The sequence below is a fragment of the Pelodiscus sinensis genome, chromosome 12, assembly GCF_052426305.1.
Source record: "Pelodiscus sinensis isolate ZL-2025 chromosome 12, ASM5242630v1, whole genome shotgun sequence".
NCBI classification, from domain to species: domain Eukaryota; kingdom Metazoa; phylum Chordata; order Testudines; family Trionychidae; genus Pelodiscus; species Pelodiscus sinensis.
In genome coordinates this window covers 21,207,219-21,225,997 of record NC_143063.1, presented here as the reverse complement: position 1 = coordinate 21,225,997, position 18,779 = coordinate 21,207,219, and the positions used below count along the sequence as shown (strand labels likewise).

The window sequence follows — 18,779 nt, the reverse complement described above, 5'->3', positions numbered from 1 at the left end:
TACAATATGTACCAGTTCCGACTTACATACAAATTCAACTTAAGAACAAACCTACAGTCCCTATCTTGTACGTAACCTGGGGACTGCCTGTATTACCTTTCACTTGCTAAGGCTCCAATTTTATGAACACTTATGCAAGTGCTTAGTTCTGAAGCATGAGAGTGTGTCCCATTGGCTTCCACGAGACTATTCCAGTTAGTTAAGTTGTACGTCTGTGTTACCAGATCGGGGTCTTACCTTGAAACCAGGGGAAGAGCCTAGAAATGTGTCTAAACACTTGTTCCAAAACTGTTGTGATCTTCCACTGCAAGAATTATTCTTAAAGTATTTGTCCACATGGATCACACTCTTAAGGGTGCATGTGCCCTAGGAGCGCAAGATTAGAATCGTTTGGCGATCTGTGTCAACTAGGGTTGACTTCTGTCCAGCACATCCTTAAATTACACCTCACCCAGTGGCCTAATTACTTCTCAGATCCTACTTTACTCAGTGATGGATCTTAGCGCTGTCCACTTGGAATCCTTGTATGCTATCCTACTATAGTGTGCAGATCTGGCCTTACTGGCTACCATAAAATCATCACACTCATTTTTCAGGACCCTGATCATCAAGACCCCTTTAACACAGAAATAAATTGCCTCATTCTGCTGGGACTCCTTGAACAACATAAGTATTTCAACAGGGTCAAGTACACAAGCTGGAACAAGACCTCTGGAGTAGTGGTGATCATCAAGAGGAACAAGCAGACCCTTCTGCACCTATGGCAATTCCTCAGGATTGATTTGTGAGATTTGGTTGACAAGATGCATACTTACATGCATCTATTCTACTCACAGACAGTATCTTTAATTCGTGGTTGGAAATGGGCACTACAGGTACAGAATACTATCATTTGGAGTTTCCACAGCACCAAGATTTGCTACCAAATGCTTATCACTAGTGGCAGTGTATTTAGGATAGCATGGCTCCCACATTTATCCATACCTCGATAACTGGCTGATTTGGGCCAACTTCTTCATAGTAGATCACCAAAGGGTACAAACTTCTCTAACTCTTCTCATTAGTCTTCAAGATCAATCAGTCTGCTCTCATGCCCATTCAAACAATGAAGTTCATAGGAGCAGTTTTTGAGAGCTTTCAAGTTTGTGAGAGCTTATCTCTTGCCGGAGAGCTTTTGCACCAGAGCGTGCTCCATTTCAAATTTGCAGTCAATTGAGAACCATGGAGAAGGACTCTTGGGTTGTTGGGCCACATAGCATTCTCATACCTGAGATACTGTATTCCAAACTTTGCCTTGTGCCTCTTTTTAAGGGTAATTAAAATTAACCTGACACTTATAACATGGAAAGACATGCAAAAGTCTACCAAGGGCATCACATTCACTTTCCCATCTCCCACCAAAACTGTTAACAGATGGTTCTAAACAAGAATGGGGGTACACCTAGACCGTCTTAGACACAAGGTTGTTGACAGCCAGGAGACTCTCATCTATACATGGACTGGAATACCATATATTTACAATGCAAATCTTTCCTGTCCCTTCTTGCGGGGGGGCTACCATTCAAGTCCTGATAGACAGTGTTACAGCGACAGGATATGTTAACAGAAAAGGTAGTGACATCATCTCTGCTCTGATAAGAGGCAGTTTCTCCCAGAGGACTAGCACATACAACACTGAATGACTCTCCTAGCTCTACACTATGAAGTGTTCAGAGCAATCTGCAGACCACCTCAACAGGCAGTGTTTTAGAAGTCATGAGTAGACTTTCAAAAATTCAGTGTAGTCTTCCTCAAAGAAGGTCTTCCAACCACAGACCTGTTTTGCCACCAACTACATTAAGAAATGCTTGACATTTTTGCTCCCAAGGACACATTAACCCAGCCTCCTTCTTGGATGCATTTCTGATCCAATGCAACAGATTTTTGAGAGATGCCTTCCTGATAATCCCATTAGTCTCCAGAAGAGTAAGATGAGACAATGGCCAGCTAATACTGAAAGTACCAGCATAGGAATGTGAGTTCTGCTATTCGGATCATACACATGAACCCTTGGTCTGAACATCTGCCAGCATGGATGCTAGTTGGTTAAATGCCGTAGGCAGAAGCTGCCCCATAGAGATACGAGATATTCTGTTCAAAGCATAAATGCTTCTACAAGACAAATGGAAACTTTTCACTCTGGGATATTCAGCATGATCTTCAATCCCTGAATATCTCTTCCTGTTATGGACTAGTTACCCTTGAAACGTTTGGGACATTGTCAGGTTTTGTTAGAGTTCATTTAGCCACCATATCTGTTTGGCACTCTTCAGTATATTTTGACATCCAGCTATGTCTGAATTCTTGAAAGGTGTGATCCACACACTTCCCCCAGTAATGGACTTTTTCTCTTCCTGGGACCTAAATATTATATTCCTGGCCCTAATTAATTCCCCTCTTTTGAAGCTATAGTTTGTGCTCTCTATACCACCTTTCTATGAAGAGAGCATTCTTTGAAGCAATTACCTTTGCTTAAAGAGCGAGCGAGATTCAGGTGTTAATGGTAGGAATTCACAAAAACAGGGTGACTCTCAGACTGCCATTTAAATCAGTACATAAATCTGCCAGTATGTGTCTCTATCCAGCTACAAAAACTTATTAAACTCCATGGAGGAGCAAAACTTTATATGTTCTGTCTTGAGGGCCATCTCCAGCTACCTGTGTAAAACAAAGCCTTTCTGCAAGTTACCTAGGCCTTTGTTGGCACTTGGGGACAGTTCTGGAGGATGGACTGTTATGACCCAGACACTTGCATGAAATGAGTATTGGACTGTATTAATATCTCCTATCAGCCAAATGAACTACCTCCACCTTCTCCTAATAAAATACATTTTACTAAGAACCAAATGATCTCCTTTGCATGCTCAAGCAATGTCCTAACATCAAAAATTTGCAGGATGGTCACTTGGAACTTTAGTATATACTTATGTCCAGCTCTGCTCACTAGTTGCAGGTACTAGATTTGATGTCTAGTATGGTAGGGGAGTCCTGTAGTCTATTTAGATAAGACCCTTGAAGCCCAGCTCAATAGAGAAAACTGGTAGCTAGAAACTGCAGAGTGGGATCCCTGCAGACAAAACACTTCTAAGAACTACAGTCACAATAAGGTAAGTGACTGTTCTTTTTGAAATAGATTGAAGATTTAATGACTTATATTTAATAGGTACTTCAGTGGGCTACAGTTTTGACCTCCATAGTCCTGCAACATCTGCGGCCCAGCATCGCAGCACTCATGGGGGGAAAACGCCCCCATACTCAGCAACTCTTCCTCCACTCTGCCAGAACTTTTGGAGCATTGCAAATAGTTCATTTGTGATGCTCAAGTTCAGGGAGGTAATGGGAGGAGCAAGGCCAGAAGACTCTCAGGGGAAGAGGCTGGGTGGTCACACTCAGTCGATGCCAGGCGCTTTGCTACCACTGGAGAAGAGCCCTGCAGCTGGTGATGGCAGAAGAGTTGGCATTGACCTCCCCAGATCTAGCAAATTCCCTCATCTGGGACCAGTGAGGTTTCAAGAGTGCCAGACCAGGGAGATACAACCTATACTCCCAGGCTACGTCTACACTGGTCCCTTTTCCGAAAGGGGCATGCTAATTTCACAGGTCGTAATAGGGAAATCCGCGGGGGATTTAAATATCCCCCGCGGCATTTAAATAAAAATGTCCGCCGCTTTTTTCCGGCTTTTAAAAAAGCCGGAAAAGAACATCTACACTGGCCCCGATCCTCCAGAAAAAAGCCCTTTTCCGGAGGATCTCTTACTCCTACTTCGAAGTAGGAATAAGAGATCCTCCGGAAAAGGGCTTTTTTCCGGAGGATCGGGGCCAGTGTAGACGTTCTTTTCCGGCTTTTCTAAAAGCCGGAAAAAAGCGGCGGACATTTTTATTTAAATGCCGCGGGGGATATTTAAATCCCCAGCGGATTTCCCTATTACGACCTGTGAAATTAGCATGCCCCTTTCGGAAAAGGGGCCAGTGTAGACGAGCCCCCAAAGTATCAAAATGAGCACACTTACAAGTGTCTGCAGGATCAGGGGCTCAGATTGTTTTGGATATTAACTGAGAAGTAGGGAGCTTTATTACCGGTATCCTGGTACATATTGGACCAACATCCCCTTACTTCTCAGTGCAAATTTGTCTGATCTTGTTAAAAAAACAAACAAAAAAAAACCATGTCTGTGTTACTTTCAAAGAAAGCCAGCTCCTTTCCTCTTTACCATTATTTTAATTGAAATAGGTGCTAGTAGTGGGAAGACCACTGCCACATTCCTTTAAATGCAAAAAATTTTGTCCAAAAACTGCTTTATGTCCACCTGTTCCCTATTACACATCCAAAAAAAAAAGCAACTACAAATGGATATCTTTTAGCTGTCATTTTAGCATTTTATATAGTAAATCTGTATTTATATTTTTTGTCTCCATGTTTTTATGAGCAATCCATTTCAGTGTAGTTTTCACAGCAAACGTGTACATATCTATAACATTTAGCCTAACATCTGTGTTGTTCTTTTTTCAGAAATATCCTGTATTACCATATCTAGTTTTAGTATTAAAACAGTTCCTGTTGCAGAGGGACCTTAATGAAGTATTCACAGGTGGAATTGGGTCTTATAGTCTCTTTTTAATGGCTGTCAGCTTCCTCCAGGTAAGTTTAAATGAAATTATTGATGGCATTAGGACAAAAGGATTTGATTCTTGTTTTAATTTACTTAAGCATTTTAACTTAAAATTAATTTTTGTGCTAAATATTTTCTCAAATGAGTTTACAATATGGTTCTACTCTGAAAAGTAACTGTAAAAGTGGCATCATGGCATTACATATTTGTTACTCAATTACTTGCAGATTAAATTTTCTCAGTTTAGAAGTCTTAAAATAATATAAATGTTCCCTTGTCAGCCTGCCAACTGAATTTTTCTCTGAAAATCAAGATGTTCTTTCCTGCTCAGGCAATATCAGAAACATAAGTAGTGAAGGACAGATTCTCCTTTCTGTACCTATAAATGTTATCATCCAAAATTGAGTTGCACAGTTGTAAATGAGGGCAAAAATTGATTCTATAATTGGAATTTAGTTAAACTTTTTTGAAAATGTGATTATTTCTAATACATCTCTTTCATATCTGTGTTTTTGCTTTGGAGGCTTCAACAAGAGTAAAAAGTAGTTTAAAGGTTTTTATCTGAAATTGGCCAATTTGATGCTTAGCGCTACTATTACATGCACATGTGCATGCACATAAGTCTATTGAATAGTAGAATACCCTTTTTTTTATATAGCCACTTTTCAGAATAGAAGCGCACTCTGAAGTAATTGCTTGGCATTCCTTTAGTCTGAAATTAATTTTTGGTCACGTCCTGAACAGAGGTCGCACAAGACATACCATATTGTTCTGTTTGGGAACCATTTTAGAGAGATGTCTACACTGTACTCCGCTGGCGTATGCATAGTAACCTATGGTAGTGAAAGGTTCTGTAGCAGGGGGAGGCAGCAGGGAAAGGTTCCAGACACAGGTTCCTCTGCCTCTACGCTGCTGTGTATACCCAGGCTTGGAGGGAATGCAGTGTATGTACTGTACGTATTGCCATAAGGAATGTGCAGTGTAAACGTACCTTAAGAGTGAGAGGGTAGTTTGTCATGACCATGTCTCTCTCAAGAAGACTCAAAATGGAGGCAGCTCAGATGGTTGGTTTTTGTATGGATTGCATAAATTGCATCCATGAATTTTATGAACATAGATGTTTAACAGCCATCAAATGCTAATCTCACTACAACTCAAAAAACTAATTACACAGAGATGGTAAAAATGTTGTCAGTGATTGAACATCCTTGGTAACATAAACCTGAATGAATCCAGTAAAATCAGTCTGTGGTTCATACAAACTTGTGCTTTAAAATAGATGAAAACTCATAAGGAATAAAAACTAATGTATTCACTAATAATGAATACTAAAGCTGTATTCCACTGAGAAGTTTGACTATATCACAGCTAGAAGTAAAGCACAATTGGTTTATTCATATTAAACCCCCCAAGATCCAATATAAGTATTAATTGTAAATACTTTAGGCATTTGCAGAATTTATTCTCTTCTCCCAATTCTCATCCTTTTCCCTATCCTGTCTTCTCTGTACATGACTTGTGCTTTTGTTAGCAGTACATAATTTATTTGGGTGTCTAGGATAATCTTGTACTAATGCTTGCATAATGTTATCAAGAGGTTTCAGATGGAATTTTAATCTGTCAAAGTGGAAAATTGTATTGTGATGTCCCAGAATCCCCCAAATAGCAATATAGTATTACTTTTCTAAGGTGCTTCTATATTCCTTATATTAAAAAAAAATCCCTCCTCCTGTTACTAATTAATTTCCTATGCATTCCTCCCATTTTTTGATACTGGGTGATATGTTCTTACACCATATTGATGATGGTACTGTATATCTTCAATTTTCTACATTTCCTTTATTTCTAATAGTATATATGCCTAGAGTATAACATCTTCAAGACTTTTTACTGTTTTCATTTCACAGCCAAAAATTAAAGCACTCTGGTGTATCAGTGTTCGTACTTTAGAATTTATGCACAATAGTGTATGGCCCATGTTTAAACAGCTGGCCAGGCTAAATTATGCTTGTGTTCCAAACACAGGTCTGGAAATTAACACCTGAATTTGTAATCCGTGCTGTGACACACACTCTGCTGATTGGCTTGGAAATTTACTTAGTTTCTTCATCTGTAAAATTTGAAGGATGCTTGCTTGCTTCACAGAAATGTTGTAAAATGCTTTGATTTTTGTCAACTATTAAATGGTTTAAATCAAGGCCTAGATGGGTCTTTTCTAATCAATAAAAAGGAATATAAAAATATTTGAAATCTGGAATCTTTAAGGCAAGAGAGAGCAATTTTATTTTTCCTTTTTTAATAGTTGCATCCCAGGGAAGATGCCTGCATCCCCAGTGCCAACTATGGTGTCCTTTTAATAGAATTTTTTGAATTATATGGACGTCACTTCAATTACCTGAAGACAGGAATCCGAATAAAGGATGGTGGTTCATATGTGGCTAAAGATGAAGTGCAAAAGAGTATGCTGGATGGGTATAGACCATCAATGCTATATATTGAAGATCCACTACAGCCAGGTATCATAACTGAATATGTAAAATGTCAAATATGGCATACTGACTGTGATTAAAAATTTAAATCAGAGGAAAGTAAAATCCTCATTCAATTTTTGAAAAGTGTTTATAAAGACAATAATTATGAATTCCAAGAGGAAATGCTCATTTTATTTATAAAGCATTCCAGAAATAGGGGTTAGCCTTTCATCTCTATCTCATGTCCTAGTGTCCTGTTAATTCAAGACAGTGGCCTGAATACCTAGTGATTTCACTGTGTATTGTTACAATACTGATTTTTTTTCCATTAATAGGATTAAGCTTTTGGTATAACCGATAGCAGCAAATAATTGCAATTACAAAAGCTTATGTAACTGAAACCTCATGTGGAAGATGCCATAAAAATGTTGCCTTATACCGTACATACTTTTTTTCCCCATGTTTTGTGCTTGTGGAATTTCCAATTTTGACATCTACATCTAACAGATTCCAGTTACCTCTGGGCTTTTAGATTCCTTTGTGTATTTTTCTCAGCTCATTAATTTTTTAATTTTATCCCCCACGAGGAATTATTTAAGGTGTCAGGATTTCTAAGAAAGCAAATCCTTTTTTCTTTTTTCTGTGAGCTCGTATTCCAGTGTTTCAAAGTCAAGTAAACAATGTATTGAATTAATGGATTATCTGTGTATTTATTTTTAAGGTAATGATGTTGGGAGGAGTTCATATGGTGCCATGCAAGTGAAACAGGCCTTTGATTATGCATATGTTATTTTGAGCCATGCTGTATCACCAATAGCTAAATATTATCCCAACAATGAAACTGAAAGGTAAAAATTTAATGTCAAGTCAGATCATTAGTTGTATATATTCCTGTGTATTTAAAACTAATCCATGGTTTGTTTGTGGTTTGTTTTTTTCTTTTGCAGTATATTGGGTAGAATAATTAGAGTAACGCAAGAAGTGGCCTCATACAGAGAGTGGATATCAAAGCATTGGGGAATGCAGAGTAGGACTGAGTCTTCATGCAATGGTAAGATTTGGCTACCTAGTAGGATGTTTCCTTTGCATGCTTTTTGCAGGATAGGCAATATAACAACATTTTGCTGCTTTTGACCCAGATGAGGTAAAGGACATAGGTCTAAATGTAAACAGTGCGCTTAATATCTCATCTATAAGCAGAGAAGTGGTTTCTGTCTATATGAAATAAACTGTCTATAGGAACAATTTAATTTTATACAACAGTGAGGATTTTCTTCACATCAAATAAGGTAGACTGTGACTGATTTCTCCCCCCCCCCCCCTCCACTTGTTCCTTGCTTTACCAGTCTTCACAAAAACACTCAGGGCCAGATTTTCAGAAGAGCTATGCACCCAATAGTTACCAGTAGGAACCCAAAAAAGCCAGATGATTTTTGAATTGTTGAGCAACCAGTGGTTCCCTTTGAGGGGAAAAATGGGAGCTGTTAGGCACTAAGCACTTTATAAACCAGGTCATTTCATTTAGACACAGAGATGAGCACTTGTGAAAAAATCTATCCTAGAACAATCCTGTCTAAGGTAAGGAGAGGTAATTGATAGACCATAGAAACACTTTTTCCCTTTTGAACTTTCATGTAGTTAGGCTATGTTCGTGATAGATTTTCATCACATACACTAGTGGGTTTTTTGGGTTTGAGTCCATTCATGAAGCTTTTTACTCATATGCACAGCTCATTGACTTACTCTGCAGAAATATTGTGTTCTATTTACAGAATGCAGCCCTTAATAGAAATTAATACTTTCTTCCATTTACTTTCTTTTTCTCAGCTAACGGAGTAACTTTGATAGTAGATACTCAGCAGCTAGACAAGTGTAACAATAATCTCTCTGAAGCAAATGAAGCACTGGGAAAATCTAGAAGTAAAACCTCAGAAACACTCAGTAAACATTCTTCAAATTCTTCATCAGGTCCATTGTCTTCCTCCTCTTCTACATTGTCCAGCTCTAGTGATGTGGTTAGTATTAAAAGCTTTTGTTTGAACTTGATTAGATTTATTCTCTACTGTTTATGTACACAGTTGAACAATGTAAGTATAGCCAATCATTTCTTCCACATCTCAGATTTGTGTAAGGGGAAGTTCTTCACATAATTCCAGTTTATTCTAATGAATTTTTTGTCATAGAACACATCATTGGCATAATGTACTTCTGTATCTGCATAAAAAGTACTCCCTTAATACAATCATATTATTTACCTCCTTTTCATCTGTGAAACACGTGTGTTTCAAAAGAGATAGGTAGCAGTAAGTGTGATCTAGGTGAAATTCAAAAAATGCCTGGTAAACTCTTATTTTAATAGACTCTCCATTTGGATTTCTTTTAATCTGGTGTAAAATGTACTAACTTAAAGATGGCATGAAATGAATCATGCATTAAAGTATTTGCAAGCCAGCGCCCATTTGTGGGTTGTTTTTAGAGTCCTGTATTAAGACGCTTAATCTTTAGCAGGACCAGCATGTTTATCTCTTCAATTTTGTCCACTTCAGTTTTACTTTAAAACTATAAATTTACTAATACCTATATTTCTATGAAGGATTCTGACGGAACACCGTGCAAAACATCTAAACAGTTGAGTTGCCATCAGTCTACTACAAACAGGGTGGGGTCACAAGAAATAGCACTGGAATCCTCTCAGTCCAGTGGGAAAAGGCAAAACAGCCAAACAGCTAATACATCCAACAGCACAAACAAATCTCAGGTTTGTGAAATGTTTAAAAGAAATCTTAAATGTTTTAATTATTTTAATGGTGGAACCCTTTTTTTCTATGCTGACTTTAATTTCTACTTTTAATCCAAAATAGATTAAGAGGGCTCTTTTCCTGGAAAGGCGTTGCACAAATCGTTTTGTGTGACAACTCCCGAGAAAGAAGCCTAACACTGTAGCTGTCACCTACTTTTAACTCTACTATAAGGATTTACAAGCCAAATTTAAGTCCTACTCCTAAATTAAGAGTTTTAGGTTCTTTATTGGAGAATTGCGTATTTAACTAATTTAGCATGAAGATCAAACTCCTATCATACGCCTCTCCCCCCAAAAATATGATCCAAAATAATCTGACAGTCTGAAACACCCTCTTGTTAGACAGTAGTCCTATTACAATACAGTAGTCTGGAAAAATTATTTCAAACCAATTTTTGATTTACACAAATTCAGCTTATGGTGAGGTATCATTTTTTACAGAAATACAATTAAAACAACTTAAATATTAAAAATATTCTCAAATGTTGTTCCTGAATGGTGGAGGAATTTCAGAACTATTTTTCTTCTACTTTTAGGTATCAATATTTTTACACACATTTGTTAAAGATTTTCAGTGAATAGTAAATTAGATACTTCAGAAACTAGGCCCTATGTTTTTCAAAGGGTGCACCATAAAGTACTTTCTGTGGATTGTGATGTGGGTAAATGTTGCCCCATCTTTATGCAAGAAATACAATTGTGTGATCCCCCTCTATTTATATTTCTTCAAAAACAACGTGTACACTAGGAAAGCATTTTGAAATTAGTAAATCTGACTTAACTCCCGATTTAACAAATTCAAACTAGCATGCCCACAATACGGGGAAGACTCAAAATTAGTCCAAGGCAGGCTGCATTAATGTGGACTCGCTATCTTGGACTTGGATCCCAGGAAGCACTAAGGAGTAATTAATTTGAATTACCCTGGGAAGTAATTGTTTTGAAATAGCGGCACTGGAGGGTCCACACTACTGTTATTTCGAAATAACTGTTTTGGAATTAGTGTTACTCCTGATGAAAAGCAAGTAATACAGATTTCTAATTCTGCAGCCTATTGTTTCAAAATAATGGGCTTAGTAGTGTGGACACGCCGCTTATAAATTCAACCTAGAGTTATTTTGAAATCAAGTCCTAGTATAGATCAGTGCCTTAACAGTAACAGATTGATTTGGACATAACTTCCATGGGTAAAAACCACTTTGTCAGGTGCATCTTGCTTGTGATACATCTGGCAAAGTGGTTTTTATCCACAAAAGTTTATGCTCTAATAAATGTTAGGCTACGTCTAGACTGGCATGATTTTCCGCAAATGCTTTTAACAGAAAAGTTTTCCGTTAAAAGCATTTGTTGAAAAGAGTTTCTAGATTGGCACGGACGCTTTTCCGCAAAAGCACTTTTTGCGGAAAAGCATCCGTGCCAATCTAGACACGCTTTTGCTCAAAAAAAAAGCCCCGATTGCCATTTTCGCGATCCGGGCTTTATTGCGCAAAACAAATTTGAGCTGTTGCTTTTGCGCACAAGGGCTTTTGCCCGAACAGGAGCAGCATAGTATTTCCACAAGAAGCACTGATTTCTTACATGAGATCGTCAGTGTTCTTGCGGAAATTCAAGCGGCCCGTGTAGACAGCTGCTTTTGCGGAAAAACTTGCCAGTCTAGACACAGCCTTAGTCTTTCAGATAACACAGGACTCCACGTGTGTGTGTGTGTGTGTGTGTGAGGTGTTTTGGTGGTGGGGGTGGGGGTGTTTTTTTCAGATAGACATAAATGGATACGTCTGAGACTTGCCTCTTTTTCTTGACTCTGAATCTGTTTCAGTAAGATATAGTGCAGCTGTTACAGTTCTGGCTTGCATGGAGCACACAAATCAGTCTTACCATTTTTAAAATACAGGACCAATGCTTCACTTTATACCTTGAATTAAGTTCTTTAATCCTGACTGTCTTCTGATTATGTTACTTAAGGGATAGAGCCCAGCATCTTGCTTTTTTTTTCTCTTCTGAGGTGGGTGAAGTGAAAGAAAACTTGTTGTGCTGGAGGCTAATCACAGACTTAATTCTTCCCTTCACATCAGGCTCTTTTCAAATGCCCTGCCTCTTGAAACTATAGTGTTTTGATTGTTTTAACCAGCCATACACGTGTTGTAACAGCTATATTCTATTTATTCTGCTGTTAATTGACCACATCCTTTTTCTTTTACAGCATGGATCAGCAAGGTTATTTCGCTCTTCCTCCAGCAAAGGCTTCCAGGGTCCAACAAATTCAAACCATGGTACCTCAGTGACAAACAAACAGCATCAAGGCAACAAATCACATCAGTTTTTCCACGGCAAAAAGAGGAAACACAAGAGGGATGTTGTCCTTTCTGACCTTTGTAGATAGTTGCCTATTTTATGACTGTTCTTCTGTGTGCAATGATTTCATGCTACAGAATAGTTTGATAGTGACTCCTTGGATCTCTTGTGGAGCTTCAGACTGTTCAGACATTGATTAGCAACTGCATTTTTTTCCCAGCTCGCCACAGAATGGATCATGAAGATTGATCACTGCAAAAAGAGGGAAGAAGGCTGATCATTTGATAAGTCATGTGCTACAACAGGGTCATTTAGCATATCTTGAATGTAAAATAAATATATCTCCCATCAGCTCATGCTGAACTGTAGAGGTAGTATTCAGTGTGTTTGGCAGATAACAAACAAAACACAAAAAAAAGGAAAAAAGATGAAAAATTGTATTTTGAGGGAAATCCAGCCTTTAAAGATTAAGAAGTAATTTGTGCATGATTTTTTTTATTATTTTTGCATATACCATTTTATTGTGTGTGTGTATATATAGATGACCATATAGGAAAATTGACATTTGTAATAGTGGATTTGTTAATACTTTTTACATAACATAACTGTTTAAATTGTAAACAGAATTTTTTCTCAGGATTAGTTTGGAAAATAATCTGAATTGTCATCTTAACATTCATTTAAAAACGCTACTAGTTGACATTGCTCAGATTGATTTTGTTCACATTGAAATGATTTACTAGAACACTTATGATCTTCAGAAGTTGTTCCTCTAAAGAGAAAAGTTTATGGTGGCAGATGAAGTCTCATGTGTATAAAGTGTACATGTACTTTTGTGTAAACACTGAACTTTTGGTCATCTCTGACAAGTAATCTTCACCTGTTTAGAGAGTTCCATTGTTGTAATTTTTTTTCCAGTTTGTCGTTCCCCCTCTTTCCTCCTCCCCCTGCCACAGCCACCAGCAATCTCCAATTTTTAAAGAGAAAAAGCTATTTGGGATTTTTGTCTTTTTAGTTGCAGTAAAAGCCAAGTCCATTTGTACAAATGTTTGCATTCCTGAGCTGCTTCAATCCCATGCCTTTTGTTTGTCTTTTTTCCCTCAAAGTCTGTTTTTTGTCTTTTTTTTTAAATATATATATTTTTGCTAAACTCACTTTGATGAGAATTACTGTTCAAGCTATAAGTAAACTTTCTTATTAAAATATTTTTTCTCATTCCCCTTTTATGCATTTTATATGGACACTAATAAAAATTAGTCTTCAAATAATGGAAATATATTTTGTATTGCCTTAAAGACCCAAACCTTTCATAGCCTCCTCCTACTACTACTTGTTACCTTCAATCAAAAGTTTTAACATTGTCTGGTTCAGTTACACTTTAAATTTTGGTTGAAATAAATTAATGCCTTGAAAGCAAATTAAATATATGATTACATTCACATGTATAATTTGAAAAATAAGTTGGGGGCACTTTAATGACAGAATGTTAAGTGGCATTTACTTTAACATTTTTTCTTTAAAGAGGAAAGAGTTTGTGTTCAACATACCTGCAATGCATTTAATGCAGCTGTCCTGGAGATGATGATTTTATAAAAGTACTGTTAGCTTTTAGAACTTTTTTTATACACATATACAAAACATTGCAGACCAACCTGACCTTTAATGGGCACTGATCAGTGCAATGACTTTTTAAATAAAATAATGCTAAAATAAGACCCAACTTAATGTCATCACTGAAATAAACATTTTCAACAATATATTTGTGTTTTACTTCAAAAAGAAAAATACATATTTCAAAAAGATGGAAATTTATTACATTTACTCATACAGACATTAAGAGCTTAAAAAGTGATGTTAATTTGACAATGTTTTAAATTTTAGATTCACATTTTTATTCTGATCAAATAATTTTATTAACAGGACATTGCGCTTTTGTTCATAGAAACTAGTACACATTGTACCACATTATGCATAATCACAGTATTTATTTTGTTTTAGATTATTGTGAATGTGTAGATTTATGTTCACTGTTTAGGGAACAATTATTTATAAATTATATTAATCCAGTATTGTTAGCTGCTATTAGCAAAACTGTTCCAAACACTTAATACTTGCAAAGATCTGTATCTCATTTACCACACTGAAGTGTTTTTATAAAGAATCACCCTCATTGTTGAAAGCAGATGAACTCTTAGGGTGAAGATATTAGTGTTCCACTAAGCATGTGATAATTTTAAGGTGGTGGTAGCGGGAAGATAATCTTGATTCCATTGGGAATCTTAGGTTTGCCTCAATTTATGGTTTTCATAAATTTAATGGAAAATAGCTTTTCCTGGACTGCAAGTTTCTTTTTGGTAAACAGTATCTTTCTAAAAGAGAAAAGAAGCATGAAGGAAAAATTGAGGTGTATTTTATATTGCCTCAAATGACCAGCATTGTATTAATAAAATACTGTATATCTTGCAAATCTTTATTTAAACAGAACAGTTGAACTGTTCATTTTTCAATCTGAAGTAAAATACTTTCAAGACCTTTTAGTTTGCCTGCTCATTTGTCTTGTATATTTCATCTCTGTATTTGATTCAAGTCTAGTTACTTTTTGAGTTTCAGTACTTTTGTGAAGATTTTGTGAATATATGAAAAAATAAATGTTTAATCTAAATACTCTAGTTTATCAGCATTCTTGACATTCACACATCGTACTCTGCAATATTGTAGCTAGTACAGGGTATTTAAAAGCTCCGTACAATTATTTTTTACTCATTCATTTTACTTACTATTTGTATGACTGCTCCTTTGAGTGACTATCTATGTCCATTCTACTTCAGGAGTATGCATTCCCAGTATTGGAGTATGCATTCTCCTAGCATTGGAGACTTTCCCTTTCACAGTACCTGATAAGGTGAAACTCTGCTGCCTCCTGCTTTTGATTGATGGTACAAAGGACAGTGCCCACCCCTTCATTTCCCATTTGCTGCCCATGACTGTTGTTGAATTGTTCCATCTTCTTACAGCAAGTTTACCTTTTTGTTCTTGAGTAACAACTTTATGTAACACTATGTATTAGTTGATAGTTGTATGAGGATATTTTTAATATTAGATTTCTTTTTACTGGGTACTTAGTGGGAACTGAAGAGTAAGCAGTTCAGGTACTGGTGCTGGGACTCACACTCCAGGCTTCAAGCCTTGTGCTGGAGGCAAGAAGCTAGTGCTGGTTAATGACATACTCCAAATGCATAGGAAGATCAGATCTGGGACAGGTGCTAAATCTGCAGGAATTTTTAAGCCCAGAACTAAGACAAGGATATCAGGCTAAAGCACCTTCTGATGGAGGCAACCCTATGCCATCCTCAGAACCTTCTTGTTCAGGGCATTCACTGAGCAAGTTTGCTTTGATTCAGACCACTCCTATTGTCAAGCTTCTGCCATCATTTTTTTTCCAGTACCAAAGAAGAAGCATCAGAAGATGGAATCAAAGAACACAGAATCCAGAACATTGGGGTCCCCTCCACTGAAATCCAGCAAGTGTGTTGTAAAGGAAAGTATTCCACGCTGAGGCACCCTTCGCACAAAGCACCTCAGACAGAGCAGCTGCCTGCAGCCCTTGCATCTGTCCTGTTGAGATTAACCTCTTTGAGGTGAAACCATTGGGCTCAGCCATGCTGTATAGCTCAGCAACTGCAAGAGACTATCCCAATGCTTTCAACACCTGACACGTATTCCAATGGTTCGCAGTCTGAGGAGTCTCACTAGCAGCATGGCTGGTGAATCAAGAATCGTTCCACTTGCTATAGATGGTCATTCATGAGGATTTGCACCCTACTGGAGTTTGACTATGTCGATTCAACTGCAGGAATTCCCATGCCTAATGCACTAGCATTGGAAACTTTCCGCTTTGCTGTACCTGACAAGGTGGAAATCTGCTGCCTCCTGCTTCTGATTCATGGTACAAAGGACAGTACCCGCCCCTGGTACCATGGGCATCTCTGGGTACTCCAGTACCCTTGTGCAGTGTTGAAAGGCAAGCCAGCAGTGATTTCACCCATGTCATCCTCTCCAGACTTCTGGCACTAAAGGAGCTGCACTTCTTTGGACTGATGAATCTGGTTCATTGTCAAGAATTGGAAGTTGGCACTTGTCACAGTTGTATCATATTAGCCATCTATTTCAGTAGCAGCCCGAGGCCCTATTCAGTATTGAGGCTCTGTGTGTGAGGTGTTGCACTAAGGTAAGTACATAATGGTCCTTCTATCAGAGTGTAACTTTAATTGAGGCTCTCACTTGCTGTGGTCCCAGACTTTTCTGGAAACAGATGTGTGTATTGTACCAATGCATGATGCTACAATTTTTAAATACAAAATGAGGGGTAAACAAACTACAGTAAAATTCCCAATAGTCCGGCATCCAATTGTATGGCACTCCCGATAGTCCAGCATCAAAATGGCAAGAGCCTAGTGAGTGAGCTTTGGCAAAAAAGAGTCACAAGGCAGTCGCAGTAGCAGCAGCATCTGAACCGAGCGAAACCAGAAAGGACCGAGTCATTCTGCCATTGGCATTCTGCCATTGGCATTGTGTGACGCTGGACAGTGCTTGTGCTACAATAAAAAGGGTTAAAAACACTTTCTATACAGTGTATACTCTGTGTGTGTGTGTGTGTGTGTGTGTGTGTGTGTGTGTGTGTGTGTGTGTGTGTGTACACACTATATACTATATATAAAGTGTTTTTATAAAACAAGCTTATAGTACCTCCTGATAGTCCTGCATATCCGATAATCCGGCACCACCTAGGTCCCAAATGTTCCGGATTATCGGAAGTCTACTGTAGTAGGTAGACCTATACAGTCACTTTAATGTCTGTCCTTTATGAACCTTTCAAAATGCAGAATGAGACTAGATGTTCTTGGTAGCTGAAGCAGCAAGAAAACAAAGTTTTGAGAAGGAAAAAATAACATTTTCAGAGGATTTCAGACTGTTGTTCGTTTTGCCTCCTCACTGAATGGTTGTTTTTTTTTAATGTCAAGTGTTTACAAGGCTAGAATTTTGTGTAGGCTGTTCTCATGTTCATCCCACTCTTGCAGTGCTGGCCTATGCTAAAGACTGTAGGCTTTCAAATGCTGCCCAGATTCCTCCATGGTCAGCTATGAACATTAATGCTGCCTCTACTGCTCAGGAGAAATGCATTATGGCTACGTCTAGACTGGCCCCTAATTCCGGAAAAGTCATGCAAAGCAGGTAAGTCAGAATAGGGAAATCCGCGGGGGATTTAAATATCCCCCGGGGGATTTAAATAAACATGTCCACCGCTTTTTTTCTGGCTTGGGGAAAAGCTGGAAAAAAGCGTCTAGACTGGCGCGATTCTCCGGAATAAAGCCCTTTTCTGGAGGATCTCTTATTCCTACTTTCAAGTAGGGCTTTATTCCGGAGGATCGCGCCAGTCTAGACGCTTTTTTCCGGCTTTTCCCCAAGCCGGAAAAAAAGCGGCGGACATGTTTATTTAAATCCCGCGGGGGATATTTAAATCCCCCGCGGATTTCCCTATTCTGACTTACCTGCTTTGCATGACTTTTCCGGAATTAGGGGCCAGTCTAGACGTAGCCATTATGTCCAGGTGCAGTGTCTGCCAGTCCTCCAACCATACCTGAGAGAGCCAGTCTCCCTGGCTCAGGAACTTTGGTGCAGGGTAGCTTCATCCAGAACTTATGTTGTGCAGGTGGTTGAGGAGTGACAACGCTCACTTATTTAATTTTTTTTAAATCTCTTTGCTAAACCTTGGTGGATAGGTAATCTGTAGAAAACAAATTTATTTTAGAAAATAGCCATGTTTTAAGTTGTTTGCTACATCTGATATTTTTTAAATTGGTTCTTCCCACATGTATCCTAAGTAGATCACATAACTATATGATCAGAAATTGCTCAGCTAGATCCCAGTGATAAACTGGAAATAAAAAAACCCATAATGATGTTACATGAAGCAGGTATTTGACTCCAGCTTTAGTCTCAATACTCTTCTGCATAAAAGTGGGTAGCTAACACTAGAGTAAAAAAAACAAACTATTAATAGTCTTGCAGCACCTTAGAGACTAACAAAACATGTAGATGGTATCATGAGCTTTGTGGACACAACCCACTTCAGACGAACTAAAGGTCTTTAACTGATAATTTAACATTGTCGTCCTCCTCTGTTCTGAGCTATCTGCACAGTATTATCTGAAATCTTTGGTTGACGTTCTGTGCTATACCGTTTTTCCATAGAAACTGTTTGTTTGTTTTGCTTTTTCATTTTAGTTACATTGTCTCTTATTAGTACATTACTCAACTTCAACTGCTCACGCATGTCTGCCAGCCCCAATGTTTATTCTGTATCCAGTCAGAATGAATGGTAGACCCATATTATCCATTTACCCACAAATGCTTATGCCCATCTGTTAGTCTTTAAAGTGCCATAGGACTTGTTTTTGTTATACCAGATTAACGTGGCTTTCCCTATGCTACATTTAATCTTGGGGCTTGTTAGATCATTGCCAAATCCTTCTCTCAGCTGTGAGTGGGCAGATCTAAACCTTCTGT

At 38.0% G+C, this 18,779-nt stretch overlaps 1 protein-coding gene across 4 annotated transcripts in view; it reads left to right on the top strand.

Moving 5' to 3' along the window:
* TENT4B (terminal nucleotidyltransferase 4B) overlaps positions 1–14,876 on the top strand; it is a 59,876-nt gene extending 45,000 nt beyond the window's left edge. For 3 of the 4 annotated variants that reach the window (XM_075940246.2, XM_006121144.3, XM_025183667.3), the window contains 7 exons: positions 4,550–4,678; positions 6,952–7,165; positions 7,842–7,968; positions 8,068–8,171; positions 8,948–9,135; positions 9,714–9,878; positions 12,121–14,876. In XM_075940246.2, the coding sequence (XP_075796361.2) occupies positions 4,550–4,678; positions 6,952–7,165; positions 7,842–7,968; positions 8,068–8,171; positions 8,948–9,135; positions 9,714–9,878; positions 12,121–12,300 (1,107 nt within the window). In that variant the 3' untranslated portion in view covers positions 12,301–14,876. The remainder of the gene's footprint in view (positions 1–4,549; positions 4,679–6,951; positions 7,166–7,841; positions 7,969–8,067; positions 8,172–8,947; positions 9,136–9,713; positions 9,879–12,120) is intronic. The other variant, XM_075940247.2, reaches the window with a different exon arrangement.
* The last annotated feature ends 3,903 nt before the right edge of the window (positions 14,877–18,779 follow it).